The sequence below is a fragment of the Oreochromis niloticus genome, linkage group LG6, assembly GCF_001858045.2.
Source record: "Oreochromis niloticus isolate F11D_XX linkage group LG6, O_niloticus_UMD_NMBU, whole genome shotgun sequence".
In the NCBI taxonomy this organism is placed as follows: domain Eukaryota; kingdom Metazoa; phylum Chordata; class Actinopteri; order Cichliformes; family Cichlidae; genus Oreochromis; species Oreochromis niloticus.
The window spans coordinates 4,130,007-4,155,366 of NC_031971.2; the positions used below are offsets into that span (position 1 = coordinate 4,130,007).

Genomic DNA, 25,360 nt, shown 5'->3' on the forward strand with positions numbered 1-25,360 from the left:
TAGAGCTGTGGAAGGATTGCATGCACGCTTACAACACATTTATACCAGGTTATTCTTTGTTATCCTTTATCCATTTATGTTCTTATACTAGGAAGAAGATTAAGTTTTAAGTGGTACCATTTGATTAAAACATTTATTCAATATGTTACACATATAGTTTCAGTTGTGTACGTGCGGGCCTTCTGTCTGGTTGCAAGTTTTAGCTGGTGAGGTGAGAGGTGAAACTGAGTGCAGTTAAGGTCGACACATACACCCACACACACACACAGTAGATAGATTCATTTATGGGTGAAAGTTTAATCATATTGTGCTTGTGACTGCAAAAGAACAGTTTGTTGCAGAATGAGTGCCTGATGTTCCAGACGATAAGCGGGTGTCTGGCGGCGACAGGAAGACACCTGGGATGGGGACGAGGCGATGTTCTTTTCAAACTATGTCAAAAGTCGTTAACAGAATTGTGGTTTTGATTTGACGTATGCATGTATTGTATCTGCTTAACGCATGAAGGGGCGTTATAAATTTCCCTGATGATATAAAATAACTTTTTGTGTATTGTTGGAGAGATCTACAGCTGATGTTTTGCAGTGTACATCTCCCACACGTGTGTTCATTAAAAATTATCGTTTGACTCCACCCGGCCGGATCAGTGTTGTTATTTTGGATTTTCCTCCTGTATCCCTCCTTAATATTTGAACCCTAACACCGGGAAGAGGCAGCGTGCTCACTACCAGTAGCATTTTGTGTACATTGGTACAATATGGCATCTGATTTTAGCTACAGACACTAATCATTACATACGTACATACACTCATCATGTGCGTGATTGTCAGTTTTTTTGAACTGTTCGTTTTCTATGGTGGAGTGATTGTACAGCCAGCATCATTAATTACTTTGAAATGCTTGAGTTGGATTAAAATTTGGATTTTCTCTAATCCAAACCGGGTCAAAAATATATATACGGCTCAAATAGATGCATACACCCCCACTAATATTGGGTTAAACATCTCTTAGCATGTTGCACATGTAGCCATCAACAAGCTTCTGCATAATTCAGCCCGGATATTTGACGAGTCTTCTGGGCAGAAGACCGCAGAGTTTGGGAGCGTCTAGAAGGACATTCCGGAAGCTTAATGCTAGCTTGCTTTATCCATTCCAAAAACAGTTTTGATGTGTGCTTGGGATTCTTGTTCTGTTGGAACTCCCAACTGTGTCCAAGTTTCAATCCTCTAACTGTTGATTTGAGGTGAAGTTGAGGAATTTGGAGGTAGTGCTCCTTCTTCATTATTCTGTTACTGCACAGTGTACCAGTGGCAGCGAACCAGTCCCAGAGCACGGTGCTATCACCAACATGCAACACTGGCAAGTCCATGCATGTGCCACATGCTTTTTTGGCATGCATGCAGAGCATGCTCTCCGATGCATCCATCGGAGTGTGAGTGTGTGTGTGAATGTTAGTTAGAAAGCACTAAGAAAATGTGCTGGTGTGAATGGGTGAATGCACAAGTTGTGTAGAGCGCTTTGAGTGCTCAGAAGAGTAGAAAAGCGCTGTATAAGAACCAGTCCATTTACCATTTTAAATAGTGTTAAAATCAGGAGAGGTGTCTTCTCAAAGTTCATTAGTAGATTCAGGAAATGGCCACACATCAGGACGTTACTAGCTGTGAGGCTTTCTATTCTACTCTGGCTGTAGATCATCTGGACACATGTCAGGCCCCATAAGTACTTTTGCACCAGCATCACCAGTGTTCAGTAAAAACACTACCTCCACCATCATCCTGTACACTACATGCAAGAAAGGGAAACTGCATAAAATATCTCAATTCTCAATGTTTTTGTGAGCATAATTTTATATTCTGCTAAAGATGACAGATGATTATCTTTAAATAAAAAATTACCAGTATTTTCCTTGTTGTTCCACTAGTAGAAATGAAATCTGAATTATTAAGAGAGTTGCTGTCCAGGCGCTCTGCTTTAAAAACATTAAATCGTGTGCTGCTCATATTAAAGTGGGCATGAAGGAACTACATGTATGAAGAACCCCGCTGGAAAACTGATGCAGATTTAACACCTAAAAAAGTGCTTTTAGTTACAGTGTTAACATCAGAATATAGTAGAGAATATGACATCAGTGGGTGGGTTAGTTAATACTAAAACAAAGTCATGTTAGCTAACCAGTGACAGCATGGAAGCACATTTCACTGAACTGGACACACACAGCTGTTTGCAGAGTTTCTCATCAGCCTCGTTCCTTTGCAGTGTGTTTAGCTGTTAGCTTGTTCACACCAAAGCGTTGCTGTCTGCTCTGTGATGAAGGTGGAGCTTCTTCAGCTCTGCAGATGCAGTGTCAGATACCTGCTGGGAGAGCAGCCATTCGAGCCGCTCATGCATTTCTCTGAAGGAAGCCTGTCTCTGGGAGGAGGATATGATGGGGGAGGGTGGGGGAAAAGCTCCTCTTTACAGAGGCACTCAAGCAATGTGGCTTTCCTCTTTGTCTCATGTTTCCTCTCCTCTTCTCATCTCATCTCAAGGTTGCAGATATGTTTTCAACATTTTTGATGCTGGCTGCTTGTAAAGATATCAGATGTGCCTGCTCAGTATGTGTTTTGTCTCTGCTGTTCTTTGATGATTACGTGACCTTCAAAGCTACGATTGTCACAAACACACATTTAGGTTCGACTCAGCTCCAGTTAAAGCTCGATCCCAGAGGTCACAGAGGTTGGATTGTTTCTGCATAAAGATGTAGAAAAACCACGTAGAGCCCAAAATGTTCCAGTTAAAATAAATCAAAGTCTTTACTGGGAACAGTACGAGACCATTTCACATACCATGGGTAAACGCCACACTGCAAGGTCAGATCGGGGAGTCGAACTTGGGACCTTTATCTGTGCAGATGATCAGTTAGCTGTTTGACAGCTACTCTTTTATGAATTATGGAAATAAAAGGAAGTTGGTGATTGGCCTATGATTAGCTAAGACAGCCGGGTCGGGTGATGGCTTTTTAAGTAATGATTTAACTATTTAAGGGCCTGTGCTTCGGTAGGTAATCATATTTAATATTGAAGCAGAGATGAGACTACAGATAGGATTTACCATAGTTGTAGACATATTTACTCTACACCTCTAAGATTTCTACAAATTTAGAGTCAGCTTTAGATCAAATGTTAAAGATGAAAGCAGGACATAAAGGCTACGTTCACACTGCAGGCGAAAGCGCATCAAATCCGATTTTTTCGCCCCTATGCGACCCGTATCCGATCTTGGTATGACAGTGTGAACGGCACAAATCCGATATTTTCAAATCCGATCTGGGTCACTTTCGTATGTGGTACTGAATCCGATACGTATCCGATGTTTTAGAAAGCGACTGCTGTCTGAATGGTCATGTCGCATTAAATCCGTCTTTTACGTCACTGACACAAGACAGACGCCAATTATCAGCGCCGGAGAAGCGCCCGAGAAGACATCGCGAACGATTTCTTGCCATCCGGTGAAACTGTTAGGAAGACCACGTTGGAGAAATGTGAACATTTTATTTTTACTGTATTTTCTGCAGATTCTGACAGAAATCTGCAACTATCCTTTGAAGCACCGCTCCTCTAAAACAGCAATAAGGATCATTATTAGGTTATTTGCATTATTATGTAAATAACAAAATAACTTAAAGCAAAAATTTGGAAACATAAAGTCCGAAGTCTTTATATTAAGGGCCGTCAGTCAAACAATACTGTTGGTCTGGGTCTAAACAGAGCGCGTTGTGTGTGACGTCTTCTTTTGCGCATGCGGGCCGCTTTGAGCGTTCACACTAGAGCGCGTTTGCTGTCGCATTTTATTTGTAGTGTGAACAAGCAGACAAAAAAATCGGATTTGATCAAAAAATCGGAATTGAGCATTAAGACCTGCAGTGTGAACGTAGCCAAAGATGGCATTAGGAGTGTGTGTGCGTGTGTGCCTTGTACATATGGATAGGGATGGGTATTGATAAGATTTTCACGATTCCGATTCCATTTTCGATTCTGTTTAACGATTCGATTCTTTATCGATTCTTTTTAAAAAAGGAGAACACTAAGGTTGATTAGCTTAGAACTTTGTTTTATATCTTCTCTTTGAACAAGATAGAAATTTAGGAGTAACATGGCCTTACAAACCCAACAGTGAGATCTTAAGAGATCCACAGCCTACGGCTCTTCAATGGGGTGTCACAGGGTCCCCGGGGAAAATTGTAAATGTAAAATAATAAAATAAATATTCTTCTGCAGCAATAACAAAGTATAACATAAATTATTCTGTAGCAATTACACAAGAATATCCAGTAATGTCCCTGCCTACAATTAAACACATTCACTTACCGAAAATCGGGTGCATCTGCTGTGGCACATGGGTGCAAGGCTTTGACCACAAACTTAGTCACTGCTCGGTGACATTCGTCTATCCTGGCCTGAAAGGAGACGCTGCCGGTAGACTGCAGCGAGAACTGCCAGCCAGACTCTGTCTCTCTCATCATGGTCACCTAAATGCACAGTAATGGCAGGTTTTGTAATAAGGCAGATCGCGCTAACATAATATGCACTGTTAGTTGATTATTTACCTGCCGTATTAACGGGAGAGGACGTGCAAACGTTACCGCTGCTGCTGGGTTGAGATTCACGAGTCCGGAGCGGAATTAAAAACACGACATTCATTTAAGGTCATCGCGTGTTTTGTGATCAAATGCTTTTGCATATTCGTAGTGTTTCCTCCCTTAAATGAAATATCTACTTTGCAAGTATTGCAAGTTGCCCTGTTGTCATCCGTTCTCGTAAAGTATAACCAAACTTTTGAGCGTTTGAGCCGCTTAGGCGCCCTGCCAGGTAAATGACGCTCCGCAACGTGGTGACGTCATTCGGGGCGACTGGAATCGATAAGGGAATCGTTTGCAAAAATGGCAAACAATTCCAAGGAATTGAAACAGTGGGAACCGGTTCTCAACAAGAACCGGGTTTCGATACCCATCCCTACATGTGGATGTGTGATGAATGACTCATACATATACAGTTTATTTCTAGTGCAGTGAGTGTGTAAAAACAGATAAGATCGGTGTGTTTTTGAGAGTTTTTTAGTGTCAGCTTGTTGATTAAAATAATCCAAAACATCAGAAACAAGACTAAAACCACAAATGAAAAATCATTTAATGATTCAATGTAATTTAATTTAAAAGTTAGCAGTCTTTTCCCTCTGATGTCTGGTTGATAAAGTTCTGGATTGCTTAGTTTTGCTGCTGAATGTTTCCCATGATGCACTCAGTACTTCTTCTGTTTATACAGTGCATTAAGTGATGATCCTGTCTGGCTCTCTTCCACAGTCTGCCTTTGTCCTCCACTCATACCCAACCAGTTATAGCCGCCCCTCCCTGAGCCTGGCTCTGCCAGAGGCTTCTTCCTCTCCACTGTCACCATGTGTTTGCTCATAGGGGGTCATATGATTGTTGCATTTTCTCTGTATTACTGTAGGGTCTTTACCTTACAGTATAAAGCGCCCTGAGGCGACTGTTGTTGTGATTTGGTGCTGTATAAATTAAACTGAATTTGTTTCCTTTTGGGTCGCACATCATCAGCTGTGAGCATCTCAGAATCAGAATACTTTATCAGTGCCAAGGAGATGATGTGGTCAGAGTTCCTCCTGGACAGTAAGAACAGTAACTAACACTGAAACAGGCTGCATGCCGGCTGACACATGTGCACTGGAAGACGCATGTTTGTAAAGCCTTGTGCTTTGTTGGAGGTTTTTGATAAATGGCTGACATATCTGGTCTGTCTCATTGTTGTATGCAACAGTGAATGTAAACCTGTGTCGTGGCACAGCTACGGTGAAATTCTGCTTTACTTTGTTAAAAATGCTAAAGGTGACGGTTGGTTTAGTGACTGATCGTCAGGTTTGGGAAAGAATCTGAATCTGTGACACTAAGAATGTGGCCTGAACAGATGATGAACATCACTGCCTGTGAGCACGATGTTGGGAAGGTTTAACTGTCAGAATGAGATAAAATCACGGAGCTATGACTTCATATCCAAAGTACACACTACCCACTTATATGAAGCGGGTAGTGTGTACTGGATGTTTGACAAATGAATATTACCAAATAACTTCGAGCACAAACTGCTTTGCATACCTCTCTCTGTCTGTGTCTTGTCATATAATATGCAGATAGCATATTAAAGCAGTCACGGGGGGGCCTGGGCCTCTCTGGGTTTATCTCCTGTTGTGGAAATCCTGCGTCAGTCATCAGCATTGCTCATATTTTTAAACCTAAACAAACGAATGGTTGTCTCATTATCTGAACTGAAGAAGTTGATTATTATGACATAAATTGAAGCTATTTTGTCTGTATTTACTGCCTTGTCCTTGAAAGGAGACTGTACTTGGTTCTGGCCTCACACGGTCACTATGGCAGTCAGTGTTAGACGGATTCGAGTTAATCAGGTTAAAGAGATCTTTCTTTTCTGAGTGAATGGGAATTATTTGTGTGGAATTCCTGGGACTGACAGAGCGCGCAGGATAGCAGTAAGAGAACTTTGTGCACTCTGCTTACAGTTTGTGCTGAATAAGCAAATCATTCATTTAAATAATCCTAAGTTATCATTCTTAGAATAATTGTAGTGCAGAGTTTGTTTGTCTTGGCTTTGAGAAACTGGTTTATAATAATGACGATCAGGAGCATCAACAGTCCTCAGTTACTGGCCTCTTGAATTATAATCAGACAGTACTGGACTCTATTTATACTTCAGACCTGAGGATTGTGGGAAATGTCCAGATTGGTCAACAGTAAAATCATTTAACCTTGAAATAAAATGATACAATCTCACAATTACTAAAATCTGAGGTGCATAAATGCACTGTGTGATTTCACATGCAATATGAGGTGTCTGTTCATTAACCAAAGAACCTGATCCTCCTGTTTCAGATTAACACCAATGGGTTTGTGGCTGTTGTGGAGCCTCCAGCTGAGGAGAAATACCTGGGGAAGATGCCCAGTGAGTTTAAAATGATTGCAGTCCTTCTGGGAGACCTGGACAACAGTGACGGACAAGGCAAGGTGTACTTCAGACAGGACAGCACCCCAAATATCCTGGGTCGAGCTGCTGACCACATCAGGCAGGGATTTCCAGATGGTAAGGTAGAGAAGCCCACCAACACCTTCATTGTCACCTGGGAGAACATGGCTGCCCAGGGGACATCTGGACGAGGAGACCAACTGGACACTAAGGTGAGGATTTCAATTTCTCTCAATTAGAGAGTATGTATTTATTTTTTTAAATATATATTATATACTTTTATTTACTCATTTATTCTGAATGTATTTTCCTTAGTGTGGAAAAACTAAGGAAATCTTCTACGGCATAAACACTCATAAACACTCATTTTACCCTGTCTCTGTCTAATTCAGCTTTATCTATACAGCGCCAAATCACAACCACAGTCGCCTCAAGGTGCTTTATATTGTAAGGTAGACCCTACAATAATACATACAGAGAAAACCCAACAATCATATGACCCCCTATGAGCAAGCACTTTGGCGACAGTGGGAAGGAAAAACTCCCTTTTAACAGGAAGAAACCTCCAGCAGAACCAGGCTCAGGGAGGGGCGGGGCCATAATGGGAGAGAGACAAGACATGGTGTGGAATATAAGTGATGATTGAATGTAGAGTGGTGTATAAACACACAGTGAGCAAAAACACACACAAACCCACCCAGGATGAAAAATAATCAGTGGTGTGGATAAAAATGGGAATTTCTTCTTAAAAACATGTTATTTTGCACTTTCAGAGAATCACCTTCCAGCTGGTTGTAGCCTACACAGCATCATCTGCCTGGGCCATCCTCTTGTACCCCAGGAGCAGCCTGCAGTTTCTCTACACATCAGTAGGAGGAGAACGAAAGCTGCTCGAGGCTTGCTTCAATGAAGGCCTGGTGGGCTGGTTCTGGAAAAAACAGGGGCTGTACTTCCGCATTACCTCTGATGAAGAGGCCTCCGTCAGCCAACTTACCAAGTATGACTGCTGCTGCTGTTTTTTCTATAGCGGAACTGAAAGTATGAAGTCTGTGTTTGTACATGGTGCTGTGATAAAGTGTTTGCTCCCTTCCTGCTCTATTTGTCACTTTAATGGTTCAGAACAAACAAGTTTTAATGTTTGACAAAGAAAACCTGAGTAAATCCAAAATCCTGTTAAAGAAGCTGTCCAAACCTACTGTATGTGAAAAAGGAGTCATGGCTGTGGCGCCCTAATCAAATGTCTGAAACATCACTAGTCCCACTCTTTGCAGGATTGTTTGAACTCAGCCACAGTGGAGGGTTTCTCAGCATGGTCTGTTTAAGGTCAGACCAGACTTTCATCAGGACTCTTCAAAACCTTCATTTGGAGGTTTTTTGTTTGGAACCATTCACAGGTCGACTTGCTGCTGTGTTTTGCATCATTGTTGCAAAACCCGAATGTGCTCGAGCTTTGGTAAATGATAGTCGGATGTTTTCCATCAGGACTTTCTGGCAGAGATCAGAATTCACAATTCAATCAATTACAGCAAGTCGTCCAGGTCCTGAAGCAGGAGGCAGCCCCAGACCATCACACTGTTGGTATGATGATTAGGAAATGCTGTTAATTTTGGAGCAGATGTAACCGGACACAAGCCTGCCAGAAAGTTTGGCTTTTGTCTTGTCAGTCCACATATTTACCCAAACGCTTTGGAGATAATCAAGAGGTTTCTTATGTTTCTTTTGGTCAGCAGTGGTTTTCTCCTCAGTTCTACAACAGATGCCATCTTTCCCAGTCTCTTTCTTACTGTTGAACTTTGACCTTGACTACAGTAAGGAAAGCCTGCAGTTCTTCAGATGTTGTACTTCAGTTACGTTTTCACATAGAGCCAAGATGGTTTGGATCAGTTGTTTTTTTTCAATAATCAATGAAATCATCTTTAAAAATACTGGCAACCTCTGACCTTGAGGATGATGTCACTGAGATTCATCTTCTGAGACATTTAGTAGATGCACCTGTGGTATCAGTTTCAAGCTCCCGTATTGCCTCGTTATCACAAAGTTGCATGTCCCGCCCGCCAGGGCGATGACACTACCCCATCGATGTTTCATGGCCAATGGGTAGAAGCTCAAATTTAAAAAAAATGTAAAATGAAGAAGAGAGCAAATCCCAAAAGGTTGATTCTATTCATCTGGACGTTTTCAGTGGGAGAAACATTTCATCATCATCAGCTGACTGCAGGTTTCCAACCTTATAAACAGGACATCTGCACAATGACTGAAACCAGCACCACTGAATGAACAGTGGGCTGGGAGTGACGTCCGGATGAACAGAATCCACGTGACTGATGATTGAGCGTGCATCCAGACAAGAGAGTAAACACCTTTTCACAGAGCTGTAGGCTTTAATTAAGCAAAATCAAAGTTCCACTAGTCCTTGTAATTAAATAAGTTCTGAAATACATCTTTCAGATGTCTTAAAAATGCTTGTCTGTCATTTCTAGTTTCCACTTCATTAGTTTGTTTTTCACTGTCATCCACTTTAGAAACATTTCATGTTATTCTTTATCCAACCAGAAAGACCAACGCAGCACAGAGTGGAGTTTGGGTGTACAAGATTGGATCCTCCTCGTTCTTCGTTGAGATCGAACCAGGGAAAGTGACTAGCTCTCCTGAGAATGAGGGTGTTACTAAGCCTCCTGTGACCATGTTAGCAACACAGACTGATCATCATGTGGGGATGGACTTCTTGACCTATACAACCCAGGGGATAAAGACAGCTGGAACAGTACCAGAACAAAAGCAAGCGTATCCATCTGAGACCCCCAGCAGCTACCAAACCGGTTATCCACAAACCGTCACACCAGGAAACACAACGCTGAAAACTCAGGAGCCCCACTTTGTGGAATCAGACACTGTTGCACCAGCACCCACCAGCACTGGGACAATTCAACTAATTCATCCAACTGAGCAAGATCCGAATGAAACCAGATACACCACCTCTGAGATTTTGCAACCAAGACACACCACTCCTGCGCCCAGTGAACCCAGATACACTACAGAGAAGCCGGGGCACCCTCCTGATCAAGTGCAACAGCGCAACGTACCAGCACCACCGCGTTCAGCTCCACAGCATCCTCAGATCATTGTGGTCGATGAAGATTTGGATGTAAACGGTAGATTTCAATAACAGGACGTTGGTGTTTTATTTTCTTTGGGTGAGATTGTCATAGGCTACGTCCACACTAGCCCCAATAGATTTGAAAACGGCGTTTTTGTCTGAAAACGCTCCGCGTCCACACTATCGTTTTCAGTCATTTTCACAGAGTTGTGCGTCCACATGGAAACGGCCGAAAACGCTTACGTTTCAGTCCTGCGCGTGCGTGAAACGCAAGAAGATTCGGCCTGCCTCATTTCTGTCTGCCGTCGAGGAAAAGCACCGAGTTTTTTAAATGGACCAACAATGAGGTGGAGTTGTTGCTGCGAGTAACACAAAAGTACAAAGTTGCAAACGCGAGTGAGAATTAAAGAATTTGAAGTAAAGCTATCTGGAACACGTACAGACTGTTATTAATCTTTAATAGGGCTGTCAAACAAAACAACTGCTGTGTAATGCCCTCCGCTGTCTTAGTTTAATTGGTCACATGACTGCATCATATGGCTAACATGCGTCATTGTTTTAGAAAGTCTGCGTTTTCGAGTGTGCACACTGCGACGCAAAAGCACAGTTTTCAAATGTATGCGTTTTCGAGAGCGTTTTCAAAACGCTGCGTTTTCCATCAGCGAAAACGCCGTCTCAGTGTGGACAGGAGGCCAAAACGGAGAGAAAACGCATTAGTGTGGACGTGGTCTTAGTTTCATTCTAAAGCCATCCTGCCTGCCTTCTTTTGTTCCTTTCACAGTGTTTGCATACAATTTGGAGACGTGTGCCCACAACAGGCACAAATGCTCGGCTTTTGCTGACTGCAGAGATCACAGCAGGGGGTATTGCTGCCACTGCAGGCCTGGTTATTATGGGAATGGGAAGGACTGTGTTGCAGAAGGTAAGAAGAACTCAGTTCCTTATCAGTGAACCTAATGATTATTTTAATAACAGGAAAGCAGCTTTGGTAATTTCTTATTGTATAAGATAGTGCAGTCTAAGCTTTTTCCTCTAATAAAGCTTCTTTAAAAGCATTAAATGTTGGTAAATGTCATGTAAATATTATTCCATTTGTCTATATTTATCAGGATTTTCCGTAAGAAAAAAGACGACTGAAGAGAAAAGAAACAATAAAATGATTTAATGGAGAAGTTGTTTTTCAGGCAAACCCCAGAGGATGAATGGAAAAGTGAACGGCGAAGTGTTTGTGGGAAACTTACCTTCACCGGTAAGGCTCACTAACAACGATTTGCACTCATACGTGGTAGCCAATGATGGACGGGCCTATGTGGCCATCAGCAACATCCCCGACAGTGTGGGGCCCTCCCTGCAGCTTCTGTCCTCACTGGGGGAGTCATCGGCTGGGCCTTTGCCTTGGAACAGCCCGGCTACGAGAATGGATTCAGTCTCATTGGTAAGGGTGCAGGTTGTTGATGATTGTTGTGTAAAGCTGCATCAATTTGTCCCTCATGTGCTCACAAAACTGCTCAGAACTGCCAAGACTCTGGGCCTCCAGAGCCTGGGAACAGCTCTGTTAAATACTGTAACTGTAACGTTGGGGGTATCATGTTTGTTACTGATGCAGAAAGTCCAAAACAGATTCAGAAATAATTAATTTCATGCTGAGCTCACTGTGAGCTGGAAGCAGCAAACCTCAGAGATGGTTGTGTGGGAAAATCCCTGCAGATCAGCAGCTTCTGAAATACTCACACCAGCCTGTCTGGCACAAACAACCACGCAAGGTGGACAGTCTTCTTCATTCTGACGCTCAGTTTGCACTAAATGCACTTTGCACTCAGTAGGTTGTCTTTGCCTAAATGCATTGAATTGTTGTCATATGATGGATGGTTAGATATGTGCATTAACAAGCATTTGAGCAGGTGCACCTTATAAAGTGGCTGGTCACTGCATATCCATCTCCTGGAGTTTCTTCATCCACCCTCTTGGACAGCTGCCTGTGACGGTTGTTCCTCTTCCTGTGTTTTTTCACATTCCTGTAGGCGGGGTGTTTTCCCGACAGGCCGAGGTGGTCTTCCAGCCGGGCAACGAGCGTCTGAGCATCAAGCAAGAGTTTAAAGGCATCGATGAACATGACCACCTGGTGATGAGCACAGACCTGGATGGACGTCTGCCGGCTGTCCCGTTAGGCTCCATTGTTCAGATCGAGCCATACAAAGAGATTTACCAGTACAACAGAAACTGTAAGGCCAACAGCTCATTGTCTGAAACTAAGCTCGTCACCCAGTGAGGGTCTAACAGTCCATTTTTCTGTTTTCAATCTTTCTGTGTAAATATTTCAGCCAAATCAATGTTTCAGGACATTAAAAGATTCATTTCCTATCCCACTGAAGGTAGCTCAATGCTCTACCCGCTCACTGCTAAAGTGTTTCTTCTCCTTTCTAGTCATCATCTCCTCCTCCAGCCGCAACTACACCATCACCTCTCCTGACGGAGATGTCCAGATGAGAAGCTACCAGTGGCGTCAGACCATCGTCTTTCAGACCTGCCCGTATGATGAGGCTGGGTGGGCGGGGGCAACGCTGACCACACAGCAGCTCAGTGTAGACCAAATCTTTGTGATGTTTGACGCTAACAACCATCTTATCCGCTACGCCATGAGCAACAAAATTGGTCCCATCCACAGTACGTTACACGTCCACATATGTATCCGTGTGTGTGTCTGTGAGTGTGTATGTTGGAGCACCACCACTAATTGCATTTTTGAGTCACTAGTGACAGTACTGGTGACCTGTCCAGGGTGTACCCCGCCTCCTGCCCTAAGATAGCTGGGATAGGCTCCCCCCCCGCAACCCTGAAAAAGGATAAGCAGAAGTGGATGAATGGGTGGGTGGATGGATAGTGACAGTACTTAGATAGAAGGTGGAGTGCTAAACCAGCAGTCAGCATTAGGAAGCTTGAAGCTAAGAAGTTACTCAGTAAGATGTACAGGTGCAGCGAGTTAGTGCTACATAACGAACAAAACTAGAATCTGACTGAGCGAAAATGAAACAAACGTCTTCGATGACCTTTAGCAAAAAGTGAGGTGTGGTTCATTAAAAATACTGGAAATGAACCAAAAGCACAAACATGGCTGAGCTGTAGAAAAAAGGTGGACGTAGCACTGTTGTTGTATTTAACAAACCAGAATAAGTCATACATGTTTTCACTGATCACAATGAGAGTCTGTAGTAGAAATCAGAGACACAGGTGACACGAATCTTTTCAGCATTTCTTTTCCTGCTGAAATGGGCTGTAAAATTATTCCTGATGTAACCTGGAAGGACAAGGCCACAGTCTTTGTGAAATGTGTTAAACCTGCCACAGAGTTTGTTTTATTTTAAGGCCAACCTGACGTCTCATTTATGGATGGACCCTACAGGGGCTCAAAGTTTAGCCTCTACATATTTAACGGAACAGCATTTGGAGGCTGTGATTATTAGTACTTCAGTTCTTGGCACAAACAACAGTGATGAAAAAATCTGCCTCTGTGAATGTGTGGTGTATTTATTTTAGTTCCACACGTGTCACAGATGCAGACAGCACAGGTCAGTGAGCAGACTCAGGCTGAAGGTCATAGAAGGTTTCCCACATTGTCAGGGACAGTCACAGTGAAGCGGTGCGTGTTGTTACTCCGAGGAATGTTCGGAAACACATATCCAATAGTTTAAACTCTCAGCGGTGTTGCCGTGGGACATTGGAGGAAGGTAAACAGTAATCTGAGCCTGGCTCTGTTTCCTCAGCTGCAATCAGAGAGGCCTTGAGAGTGCTGCAGGCAGGGGGCGAAGATCAGCGGCTGATGTCAACAAGATACCAACCTGGGCTGGGGGTGGGGGTTGGGGGAGGGGCAGGAGGAGGGTTCGAGGTAAATATGCAGGTGAGGCTGGTTGGAGAACCTCGGGGGTTTCAGATTTATACAAGCAAACAACACTGAGCTGGCTTTGTTGGCAAACAGGGAACATCTGGGACATGTTTCCTGCCAGGAGCTCCGCCCAGCTGCATGAGTCGTGAATGAAAGCAGTCAGTGAGTGAACCACAGATTAGTTTTTATCCATTAATCCTTTAATCACGAAGAAGAAAGAGAGCAGCAGTCTCCTATAACAGGCATGTCTCAATATTCCACGAAAATGTCTCCAAAATATTTAAATTCTCATTTCTGCAAACTCGACAAACAAATCGATATTTTCCTTAAATACTTTGAGGGATTGAATAACAGAGCAGCTCTGATGTTACACAACAGCTGTACTTCATGTATTCACATCAAACCATGGTGACATTGGAAGAAACACTCTGGAATTTATTAATTAATGTTGACATCACGGTGGTTAGGTCCATCTTTTATATACAGTCTATAGATGTTTGTGTTGCTGACAGTGAAAACTAAGCGTCTCTCTGTGACCAGGCAAAGAAGAACAAAGTGAAACTGTCTGTAACGGATGAAGAGATGGATGGGAGACCTTTCTAACACTGACACATGTAACAAACGTGTGCATATATGTGTTTTTGCACATTTACGTGATGTTTGTTGTTCTTCATTGGTAGATTTTATTGGTCAACAACGTGCAGGTGACACAGCTCATTTTCTGTAATATTTACTGTAATATTTAATAATAATAATGAATAGAAATGTGTTGAGTCCATATTCTCTCTTGCTGCCTCGCTTTCTTACTGTGCTGGTGGTTTAGCGTGAGTGCTGCTTTCTGGAGACACTGGATCTATTTTCAGGGTTATCATCATCTGGTTGACCTTCAGAGTTTGTTGCCAAACTGCACAAATTTTCCACCGTGTGTGTTGTCAAGTAGAAGATTGAAGAAAAGATGTGTAAATCTGTTGGCATATAGATCAAGTAGCTGCAGGCCAAAGAAGACATGAGCTGCCACTAATTACGTGGCCCACTCTCTGGTTGGACTGTGGGTGGTTCAGGTGCAACGTATGGATCTTTTCTGCTCTGTGTGCGCGGTACTGCATTTGCGTGCTGTGAAGAGTCACATTGAGGAGGTGTGTCTAATTTTCTGACAGGCAGTCTTCTGGAGCAGAATCCATGTTTCAGCGGTCGACACGGCTGCGACATAAACGCTGTCTGTAGACCTGGGGAGGGCGTCCGGTTCAGCTGTGAATGCACAGCTGGTTTCACTGGAGATGGACGATATTGCCACGGTAACAAACCCACACTTGGTAACATGGGCAGTGCTGAAAATGGGAAAGAACTACAAAACAGATGAGAGAATCATTTCAAAAATGTGACAGTCACATGGAAACGGTCCATTATTAGTAAAATGATGATCTGAACCTGGATTACATTTAATCTGAGTGTCTACAAGCAGCACATGGAGCAGAGATTATGTAATGTGGCAGTAACATTACATATATGTTATTGGCAGATATTGACGAGTGCAGAGAGACTCCTTCAGTGTGTGGACCCAACGCCGTCTGCAGTAATCAGCCTGGAAGTTTCCGCTGCGAGTGCTCCATCGGCTTTGTGTTCGCCAGCGATGGAAAGACGTGTGTCGGTGAGTTTAGCGTGTGTGTGTTTGTGTGTGTGTTGACAGCTGGCAGGTGGGTGGGATATCTGGTTCCTGTGGGTGAGTATGACTTTGTTGCACATACAGATGTTCCTAAAGCTGACAACACACATAAACAATAACGATCTGTCCAGCACAGACTAAATGTTTCCGCCCTGCCTGGTCTGTAGTAGCGAGACGTGTCTGCTTCAACCTAAAATGATGATGATTACTGTACAATATAAAGCGCCTTGAGGCGACTTTTGTTGTGATTTGGCGCTATATAAATAAAATTGAATTGAATTGAATTGAATTGATGCTGTCGGGTTCGTTGGTTGGACCTTGTCCCTCTGATGTGATATTGTAATGTAGGATGTGTTTAAATATAATAGTTTGGACATGGTTAATGAGTGCTGTGGAACTTTAGCTTCATAAGTCAAGTACTCTTCAAGATCAGTCTTTTTTTCAAAATGACCTGTCCACCCACCTACAGCAGGGGGCTTTGAGGCGATCTCAAAAACTGAACACTAAAAGCCTGAAAGTATCACCGGGGCAGTAAGATCAACAGATGGATGGGTGCTGCGGCTGCAGTGATGCGGACGCTGTACCGGTCCGTCGTGGTGAAGAGAGAGCTGAGTGTAAAAGCCAAGCTCTCAATTTACCGGTCCATCTACGTCCCTGCCCTCACCTGTGGTCACGAGCTGTGGGTAGTGACCGAAAGAATGAGATCTCAGATACAAGCAGCAGAAATGGGCTTCCTCTGAAGGGTGGCTGGCCTTAGAGACAGGGTGAGGAGTTCAGCCATCTGGGAGGGGCTCAGAGTAGAGCCGCTGCTCCTCTGCATTGAAAAGAGGTGAGGTGGTTCGGGCATCTGACAAGGATGCCCCCTGGGCGCCTACTGGTTGAGGTGCTCCGGGCATGTCCCACCGGGAGGAGGCCCCGGGGCAGGTCCAGGACATGCTGGAGAGATATAATCTCTCCAGCATGTCCTGGGAATGCCTTGGAGGTGGTGGAGGTGGTGGAGAAATGGAGGTGGCCAGAAAGAGTGAGGTCTGGGCTTCTCTGCTTAGGCTGCTGCCCCCACGACCCAGCCCAGGATAAGGGGGAAGAAGATGGATGGATAGATAGACACCACTGGTCTTCATTATCATACTAATGAATGGGGATCTGTAGTTTGGGACAGATTCATCAAAACATGTTTGTCTCTGGTCCTGCAGAGGAGAACCGTCCAGTAGATCACTGCCAGAGAGGATCTCACGACTGCGATGTTCCACAGAGAGCACTGTGCAGCTACACCGGAGGCTCAGCCTACATCTGCTCCTGTCTGCCGGGGTTTGAGGGTAACGGCCGGGTGTGTCGGGGTGAGTTCACGGTGCTCGCTTTTTCAGCTGTGTTATCAGGTTGAGTTTGACGTTGTGTCTCATCCTTAATAAAACAGATGTACTGTAAATGTAAGAGAAACTGCTGCATGAATACAACATATGTTTGGGATCGTATGCCTGACAGGTGTGTTCACCTGTCACATCTTTACAGGCTCGTATCAGTGTGTGCTGCACAGCAGTCAGTCCTCTGTCTGTCCACAGTCACAGCTACTGAGTGTTAAGACCGGCAGGTAGAGCTTTTACAGAAGAAGTGTGGGCAGTAAAGGCTCAGCACACCCTCATGCAGTTCAGAGTTGTCCATAGACTACACCTGTCTCCAGCTACATGACAGAAACCCTTCAAAGGCTCTGTGTGTGAAATGTTCAACAGAGCCAGGACCTTTGTGTCATCGGTTTACTCAGATTACAGGCTTTTTTGGGGTGAAAGGTCACCATGGGGCTCAGGCCCATCTCAACACTGTCTCTTACAGCCTGTTTGAATAGCTGGATCTTTATGGGTTTGAAGGATTATGGATTAACACGCTGACACTCGTGGCTCGAGTAATAATGCGTTCTAGTTTGCTGTTAGGTTTCAGAGTCATTTTCAGCACATTGCTGTAAATATCTGTAAGCTGATTGGATGTCTGTCGTCCTCCATGTAAAACTGTGTTTCCTTGAGTCTGGAGATGTTTGTCGTGCCCCAGACAGCACAAGGCTGCATGTCACGTGCATCATGCTTCAGTACTCGTGGTACAGACTATAAAGTGCTTTGAGTGCTCGGGTAGAGAAGAGTTCAGAATCAGTTTACTGTGTACTTACTTACAGTTACAAACATAACCTGGCCGATGTTCGGGTCTGACACCTTTAGCCTCTGTTATTTAACTGTCCATCGATGTTGTGCTGAAACATGCAGCTACGCCTCACAGCTCTGTGGGTGTGGCTTGGTAGTGCTCAGCCCTGTCTCAGACTGGCTGCTTAGATCAGGGCTCTGTGGGGCAGGACTCTTTGTTCTTCTTGTGGCTGAAGATGGCTCGTGATGACTGGCTGGATGTTTGGGCTACAGAATGAGATGAAGATGCTTTCCTCTCATAGCATTTATGCTACCTGTCACTAGCTCAGCCGTGGAGCCACTAGACTTATGGCCACTGGCTGGATCTGAGCCTCTGTGGACAGAGGTGCAAGACAGGAGGACAAAACTATTGCTGCTAAAAATACACCGTCTGGTTAAAGAGACGGGTCTGTCAGCATATTTTGTCGATTCAACGTTGGGTGAAGAAGAGTCTACTCAGAGCCCGTAATTAGCAGCTGCAAAAAGGGACTATGCTAAAACCTGTACCTCACCCAGCCACCAGGGGGTCATTTGGGTGTTTTGTTGTCACTTTAGGGAGCTGTCAAGTGATTTATCTTTAAATTCAGTCTGTGATGCACATAGTCATCTAAATCCTGCCCACAGACTTACGACTGCTCAGTGTCCTGTGGCTGTTGTGTTCGGGTCCATATTCACAAGCAGTGATAACACAGCTGCTGTTGGATGGCTACACGACCTCTCAAAGACACGACCAAACAGGTTTAGGAGGACTTTGCTGCTGCAGGAGCCTGCCAGGCTGTCGTGCCCGAGGAACTCTGGCGTTATGGCTTTATTACAATAGACCATGTGCACAAGAAAATGCTAACTTCCTGTTTTAAAACCGGATGTAGGGTTGTACATTTCCAGTAGCTTTATTTTGCGGTCAATCGCTACTGTGCAGATGGACTCCAAAATCATGTCTAAAATACGAAAACAGAAAGATTGTGTTAAGTTACAAAGAGCAGAATGTGGGAACACTCACCACTGCTGTGTCATAAAAAGATCAAATAATCAATTTTGACGTTTGAAGAGTGTAGATCGATTGGTTGTTTACATCACTCAACACAAGCAGAACTGCATTACTGCATGCAGAAGCACATCTCTGTATAGTGACTGGTCTTATGATTTAAACAGGCAAATGTTCAGCATTCAGACTACAGGTGAAGAATAGTCAAAGCCAGATGTTTCCCCGATATCAGCTGGTCAAGTACAGACCTACACAGCATGTTAACAAACCGTGAAAAAAAGCCACAGGATATAAAAGTGATTGAATGATTGCTGGTAAAGGTCTCTATATATTAGTATTTACGAAGGGTGTGTTGGGACTTACCTGTAAAATTACAGCGGTCCCTCGCTATCACGCGGTTCACTTTTCTCCGCCTCACTGTTTGGTGGATTTTTTAGTGCAATTTTGCATGCTTTTTTTTTTTTTACAGCATTGTGTTCTGCGTCCTGATCGGCTGCAGGCCAATGTTGATCTCCTCTGTGCTGTCTCTCCTGTGCAGTACAGGATTGCTACTTCGATCCTAGCAGTGTGACTCTGAAATGCTGTATGTTTGTACGTTTTCTCTCCAACAAACACAACAATGTCGACAAAACATTTTGCACCGTCAAAGGCAGCTGCAGTAGCACCCAAAAGGCAGAGGAAGATGACCATCGCACAGAAAGTTGGACTTCTTATTCAGTGATTCATTAATGATTCATTGATGTTGAATTCTCTGGCAGCGGCTCTATTCTCATGTTCTGGTTTGATCTTTGGTTTCAGTCTATAATACTGGACTTATTTTTCTACAAAGGTTTGAACTTTGTGTTTAAACAAGAGAGAAAAGTGTGAAAATGCTCATGCCTGTCTGAGAAAAGTGTATTAGGTGTGTAGTGAGGGGTTTTACAGCCTTTAAAAAATCTATAACAATTGTAAAAAATAAAGTTGGCTACACGGATTTCACCTATCGGGCGATAAACGAGGGATGGCTGTTTACAAATACTGAGAAATATAAAATTTGAATCCTTTCTCTCTTTTGCTCTGAGGCACGGGGGAAAAATATTGACAAGTCAATGAACATCATCTACAGATATATTCGGTAAATGCCCAAGACACCTTGAGAAATGTAAATCGCTGCTTGATTCATCTATTTGGTTGACTTGTTTTGGAAAATCCGACCGTAAACAAGGAGCGAATATCACACCGGAAACGAAGCGCTCTACCGGAGTTTCCCCACCGGAAGTAGCACACGCTAAGGCGCACAGAGTCTATTTGCAGCATTCAGTTAAAGATCTACTTTCAAACTTTTCTCCATCTGGTGGCTGTTACTGGCACTGCTACTTAAAGTGACAAGATCCAGAATGTGAGGAGCTTCTGTTTTTTCTGTTTGTTCAGACGTGGATGAGTGTCAGCAGCAGGATCGATGCCACGCTGAGGCCTCCTGCTCCAACACACAGGGCTCCTTTACCTGTCAGTGTCGTCCTGGTTTCCACGGAGATGGCTTCCACTGCAGTCCCACGTCCTCAGGTGGGTAACTGGCACATTCACAGGTTTACAGAAAGAGGGTTGCTGGTTCCAGAATGACTGCACATTTCAGTGAAATAAAGATGTCCTCATCTATTTGTCCCTTCTTCCCCCATTCATTGCTTTAATCCTGAAACAGGTCATCTTGGAGAAGTCTGTTTGAACACCCCAGCTATGCATTTATCACTGTAAACGGAGACACTGTCTGATTTGGAGGAATCAGACTTAACGACACATTCATTAAGTAATGAGAGAAAACGAGATCATTTCAACGTTAAAGGCTTTAACCAGAGAACAGTGGCTGCTCGTCCAGACTGGAGGTAGTTTTCATCTGGGTAAACTTTTGACAATAAACATTTATCTTTATAAAACGAAGCTGAAGGTTGTTTGGGACAGAGGGGCGACAGCATGGCGGTGAGAGATGCAGCATCAGTCTATAAACCAGTTTAACGTCAGACTCATGAGAGAGAGTGTGCATGTTTTGATTTGTGCTTTCCAGTAAGAGTCTCATCCTGCAGCTCCGGCTGCATGGTTCTGGGCTGCAGCGGCTGATGCTGCTCTGAGAACCGCAGCACGTTCTCTGTCTGATCTAACTGAACATGTGATGCATTCAAGTACAGTTGGTGTTTAGGAAACAGCAGAGTTTTTTGTTCCTGATTCATGTTTCCTTTCTTGTGTATTTCTGATTGAAAGTGTGTGTGTTACTAAAAGAAGACAAACAGAAACACAGTCAGCAGTCAGAGTAATACTGCTTCAGTGATTCCAGCTGTCAGCAGCTGGAGGCGCACAGCTAATTACAGCTTTACTCCTCTGCACCACAGTTTTGTCATATTTCCATCCTTTATTATGACCTGTCTGGCCTCTGAAGGCATCATTTAGTGTCCCGTGTCAAAACTTGTCCGTGACTTTTAACATCAGCAGCATCTTTGAGATGCCTTTAGTGTCGACGGCGGGGCTTTGATCGTCTCCGCCACCATCAGGGATCCTTTGTCCCGTCAGACTGTTGGGGGCAGATGTGGCGCTGTGAGGACAGCCTGCTGTCGTGTGTGATGACACTGTTGTGGCTGGCTTGTGGTTTGTCTTATGGATACCTTTGAGGACACTCCCAGAGGACGCTGTGGGACCACAGAGATGAAGAGCCTGCTGCTTTAATCACTCATTCTTTGTATCTGCAGCTGCCACGTGCTGAAGTCTGTTCAGGAGCACGGACCTTTGAAATAAGCCACGTGTCATATGTGTTCATGAGGTGATTTTGTTTTTCCACATGACCAAGTCATTAAAGTTTGATATATTTGAAAATGACAAGTCCTTTGTTTTCTAATAGTGATTCATTCCAGACTCCTAGTCCATAGAAACAAATCCACCCTGATCTTCCTCCTGATTCTAATGCTAACACTGTAGCATCATTTTCAGTTCCTGATCACCTGCTGAAGACAGTTTTTTAGGCCTCACGTCTCTTTTTAGCCTCCAGTTTCCTCAGACTTCCTACAGACACAGTGTCACGTTGTTGGGTTTGGGAATCATCCTGTTGGTGCAAAAATATTTTTGTATGGAGTGTTTTTCAACATGCTGCTTTTAACAAAGATACACTTTAAACTGTGTTCTTTGCTAGGTTGTCTGTTATGTGCTGACTGCTTCGTCCCTTTAGTAAACAGCTCTTTTATGCTTTAGTGATTCAGAGGTCAAAGTGAAGTGGTTTAACTAACAAACACACTTTAAAAAATTCTCTAAAAGTTATCTGGTACATGGATAAAAGCATCCAGTGTCCAAAGAAAAGCCTGGAGAGGTATCGGAGAAGTCTGACTGCTTGGATGCTAAATAGAAAGGGGCGGGGCTGGTGATGTCAATCACAGAACAAGTCATTTCTCAAAGTGCTGGTTGACTTTCAGAGCAGGTTTAACTTGACAGGTGTTGGAGTCTTATGTTTTCTTCCTGTTCCCTGGGACCGTGTGGATGCATTATACTGACTGCTAATGTAATCAGATGTTACTAGTGTGTGGCCGTAAACATTTGAATCTCTAAAGAGAGGGACATTGGCGGTCACTCGGTGAACGTGTTTAGTTCTTGTGTGTCCTCAGAGCGGGAGAAGACCCGGTGTGAGCGGCAGAGAGAGAGCGCCGTAGCCGGCTCTGACGTTCTCTTCTCTTCATTCCGTCCTCGTCCGACTGTCGGTCGGTATGTTCCCCGGTGTGACGAGCACGGAGCTTACGAGCCCACGCAGTGCCACCAAAGCATTGGGCAGTGCTGGTGTGTGGATGCCAACGGGCAGGAGATCCCCAACACCCGCACAGGACCTCACACTAGCCCTCCTCTTTGTGAGTCTCTGTTTCTGCTTATTGCGCTATCGGAAAAAATCCTTTTTATCAAGTCATTCTATCGATAAATAAATACAGTCTTAAGATTAAACTTTTGACTCATTAGAGAGAACATGAGGTTCATTTCAATTTAAATATGATTTATTTTCTGTCTGAAGCTGCACATGATAAATGTACTGTAGAACATTATATAACTGAAAAGCCTCTTTTGGTTGATCATGTCTGAATAACATTTACAGTAATGGATTACACAGCAGTGCGAAATAGACTTCATCACAGTCACAGTATCTACACCTACTTTCAGTACCATTAATATTCATTTACACTCTCCAATTGATCTTTCTGAGTTAACTTCAATAATTAATTCCTTCAAACCATCAACGTGTCTTTTAGACCCCACTGTTGACCATAATATCCTATTAGAGCGATTAGAACATGCTGTAGGTATTACAGGTACTGCGCTGCAGTGGTTTGTATCATATCTATCTAATAGACTCCAATTTGTACATGTAAATGGAGAGTCCTCTTCACACACTAAGGTCAACTATGGAGTTCCACAGGGTTCAGTGCTAGGACCAATTCTATTTACATTATACATGCTTCCCTTAGGCAGCATCATTAGAAGACATAGCATACATTTTCACTGCTATGCAGATGACACGCAGCTCTATCTGTCCATGAAGCCAGGTAACACACACCAATTAGTTAAACTGCAGGAATGTCTTAAAGACATAAAGACCTGGATGGCCGCTAACTTTCTGCTTCTTAATTCAGATAAAACTGAGGTTATTGTACTCGGCCCTGAAAATCTTAGAAATATGGTATCTAAGCAGATTCTTACTCTGGATGGCATTACCTTGGCCTCCAGTAACACTGTGAGAAACCTTGGAGTCATTTTTGACCAGGACATGTCCTTCAATGCACATATTAAACAAATATGTAAGACTGCTTTCTTCCATTTGTGCAACATCTCTAAAGTTAGAAATATCCTGTCTCGGAGTGACGCTGAAAAACTAGTTCATGCATTTATTACTTCCAGGCTGGACTACTGTAATTCTTTATTATCAGGATGTCCTAAAAACTCCCTGAAAAGCCTTCAGCTGATCCAAAATGCTGCAGCAAGAGTCCTGACAGGGACTAGAAAGAGAGAGCAGATTTCTCCTATACTAAGAAATATACCCATACCACTACTTGGTAATAATAAATTCATACATTAAATTCATAGCACAGCACTGCAAACAGCTGGGAATCAGTGCTGTGTGTGACCTGTAATGGGTTTACAGGGGAAGTGGCACAAACAAACAAACAAACAAAGAGGTTGCTCCGCCCTTACAAGGCTCGTCCCAGTCGTTCATGATGGTGTACACAGCTGAGCAGAGTAACTAAAGCCTAACTACAAAAACATTAAAGGAAACAAAGGACAGCAGAGACAGCACAACAACAGCTGCACACCACACACAAGTTAAGATTACACTCAATAAAAACATCCATTTGATTAAAGCATTGAAAATAATTATAGATCTAAAAGCCCAATAAATCCAAGATCAGGAAGGTTACTTTTAAAATGTATTCCACTACAGATTACAGAATACATGCCTCAAATGTATTTTGTAACGTATTCTGAATACTTTGGATTACTTAATATATTATCATGCTTTTTACAACATGAATGTACTATTGCTGCGTGATTTATTACTATTACTGAAGGTTACTCGCCATACCAATACCAACTAGATGTTTAAATCTTAATATAAATGAGTAACAGTAGGTGGACATTAGGTAAGGCTGCACTCGCAGCGATCTCCTATAGAAAACTATTCCACACGTATATAAAACAGGTCCGCGGCTCCGAACCGTAGTAAAGGGACCTCTGGCTAATACGTCGGGTTCGTGTCGGGCTCGTAGCCGAAAACTAGCTTTACTTTGTTGTCTGGGTCAACTTTGCTAGCGAGAGACAGAGAGAGGCGTTGAAAGGCTGCTCCAACTGAACTTATTGTTTCGGAGGAAAACATGAACACAGTGTACAGTTGAGTCTTAATAGCTTACTTACAGCTGGGCTACACTGCCCATGAGGCTACATTCTTTATGGCTATGCCTGTAACACTCTGCCTATTGCCTTCATATTAAATAATTTTTTAAAAACATTTCTTCACGTCATTATGCGGCCGCAAGTAGAGGTGACATTTGCCATGAGATTGAGATGCAGGCGTTAGAGCCTCTTAATGCGTGTTTTGTTTGGGTTTCCACCAGCGTGAAATTACCAAAAATAGAGAGGGCACAGCCTAACATATGAAACAGGAAAGTACCGCTGTGTAATCCATTTATTTCAGCAAAGTAACTGTATTCTGAATACCACCTTTTTAAACGGTAAGTGTAACGGAATACAGTTACTCATATTTCGTATTTTAAATACGTAACGCTGGTACATGTACTCTGTTACTCCCCAACACTCCCCATGATGCTAATCAGTTTCCCAGGCACAGTCCATCTGGATCTGGATCAGTTCAGCCATTCAGACTTGTGGCTACACGAAAATTATACCCACTCACACCAGAATGACCTCACCTCACACACCCACTACCTTAATAGATCAATAAATGGCAGCGTTCAAATATCTAAATACCCAAAGATGAAATCAGTCTGTGATTAGAAACATAATCACAGCATACCATGGCCATATATAGTTTT

The 25,360-nt window shown here is 43.4% G+C and overlaps 1 protein-coding gene across 1 annotated transcript in view; it reads left to right on the forward strand.

Moving 5' to 3' along the window:
* The window catches only part of LOC100698708 (nidogen-1), a 47,256-nt gene that overhangs the window by 13,600 nt on the left and 8,296 nt on the right, over positions 1-25,360 (forward strand). Inside the window, 13 exon segments of the mRNA XM_005461331.4 lie at positions 6,938-7,240; positions 7,802-8,025; positions 9,582-10,180; positions 10,907-11,047; positions 11,310-11,486; positions 11,489-11,560; positions 12,147-12,347; positions 12,550-12,789; positions 15,163-15,300; positions 15,525-15,653; positions 16,862-17,005; positions 20,229-20,360; positions 22,436-22,672. Of these exon segments, the coding sequence (XP_005461388.2) occupies positions 6,938-7,240; positions 7,802-8,025; positions 9,582-10,180; positions 10,907-11,047; positions 11,310-11,486; positions 11,489-11,560; positions 12,147-12,347; positions 12,550-12,789; positions 15,163-15,300; positions 15,525-15,653; positions 16,862-17,005; positions 20,229-20,360; positions 22,436-22,672 (2,737 nt within the window).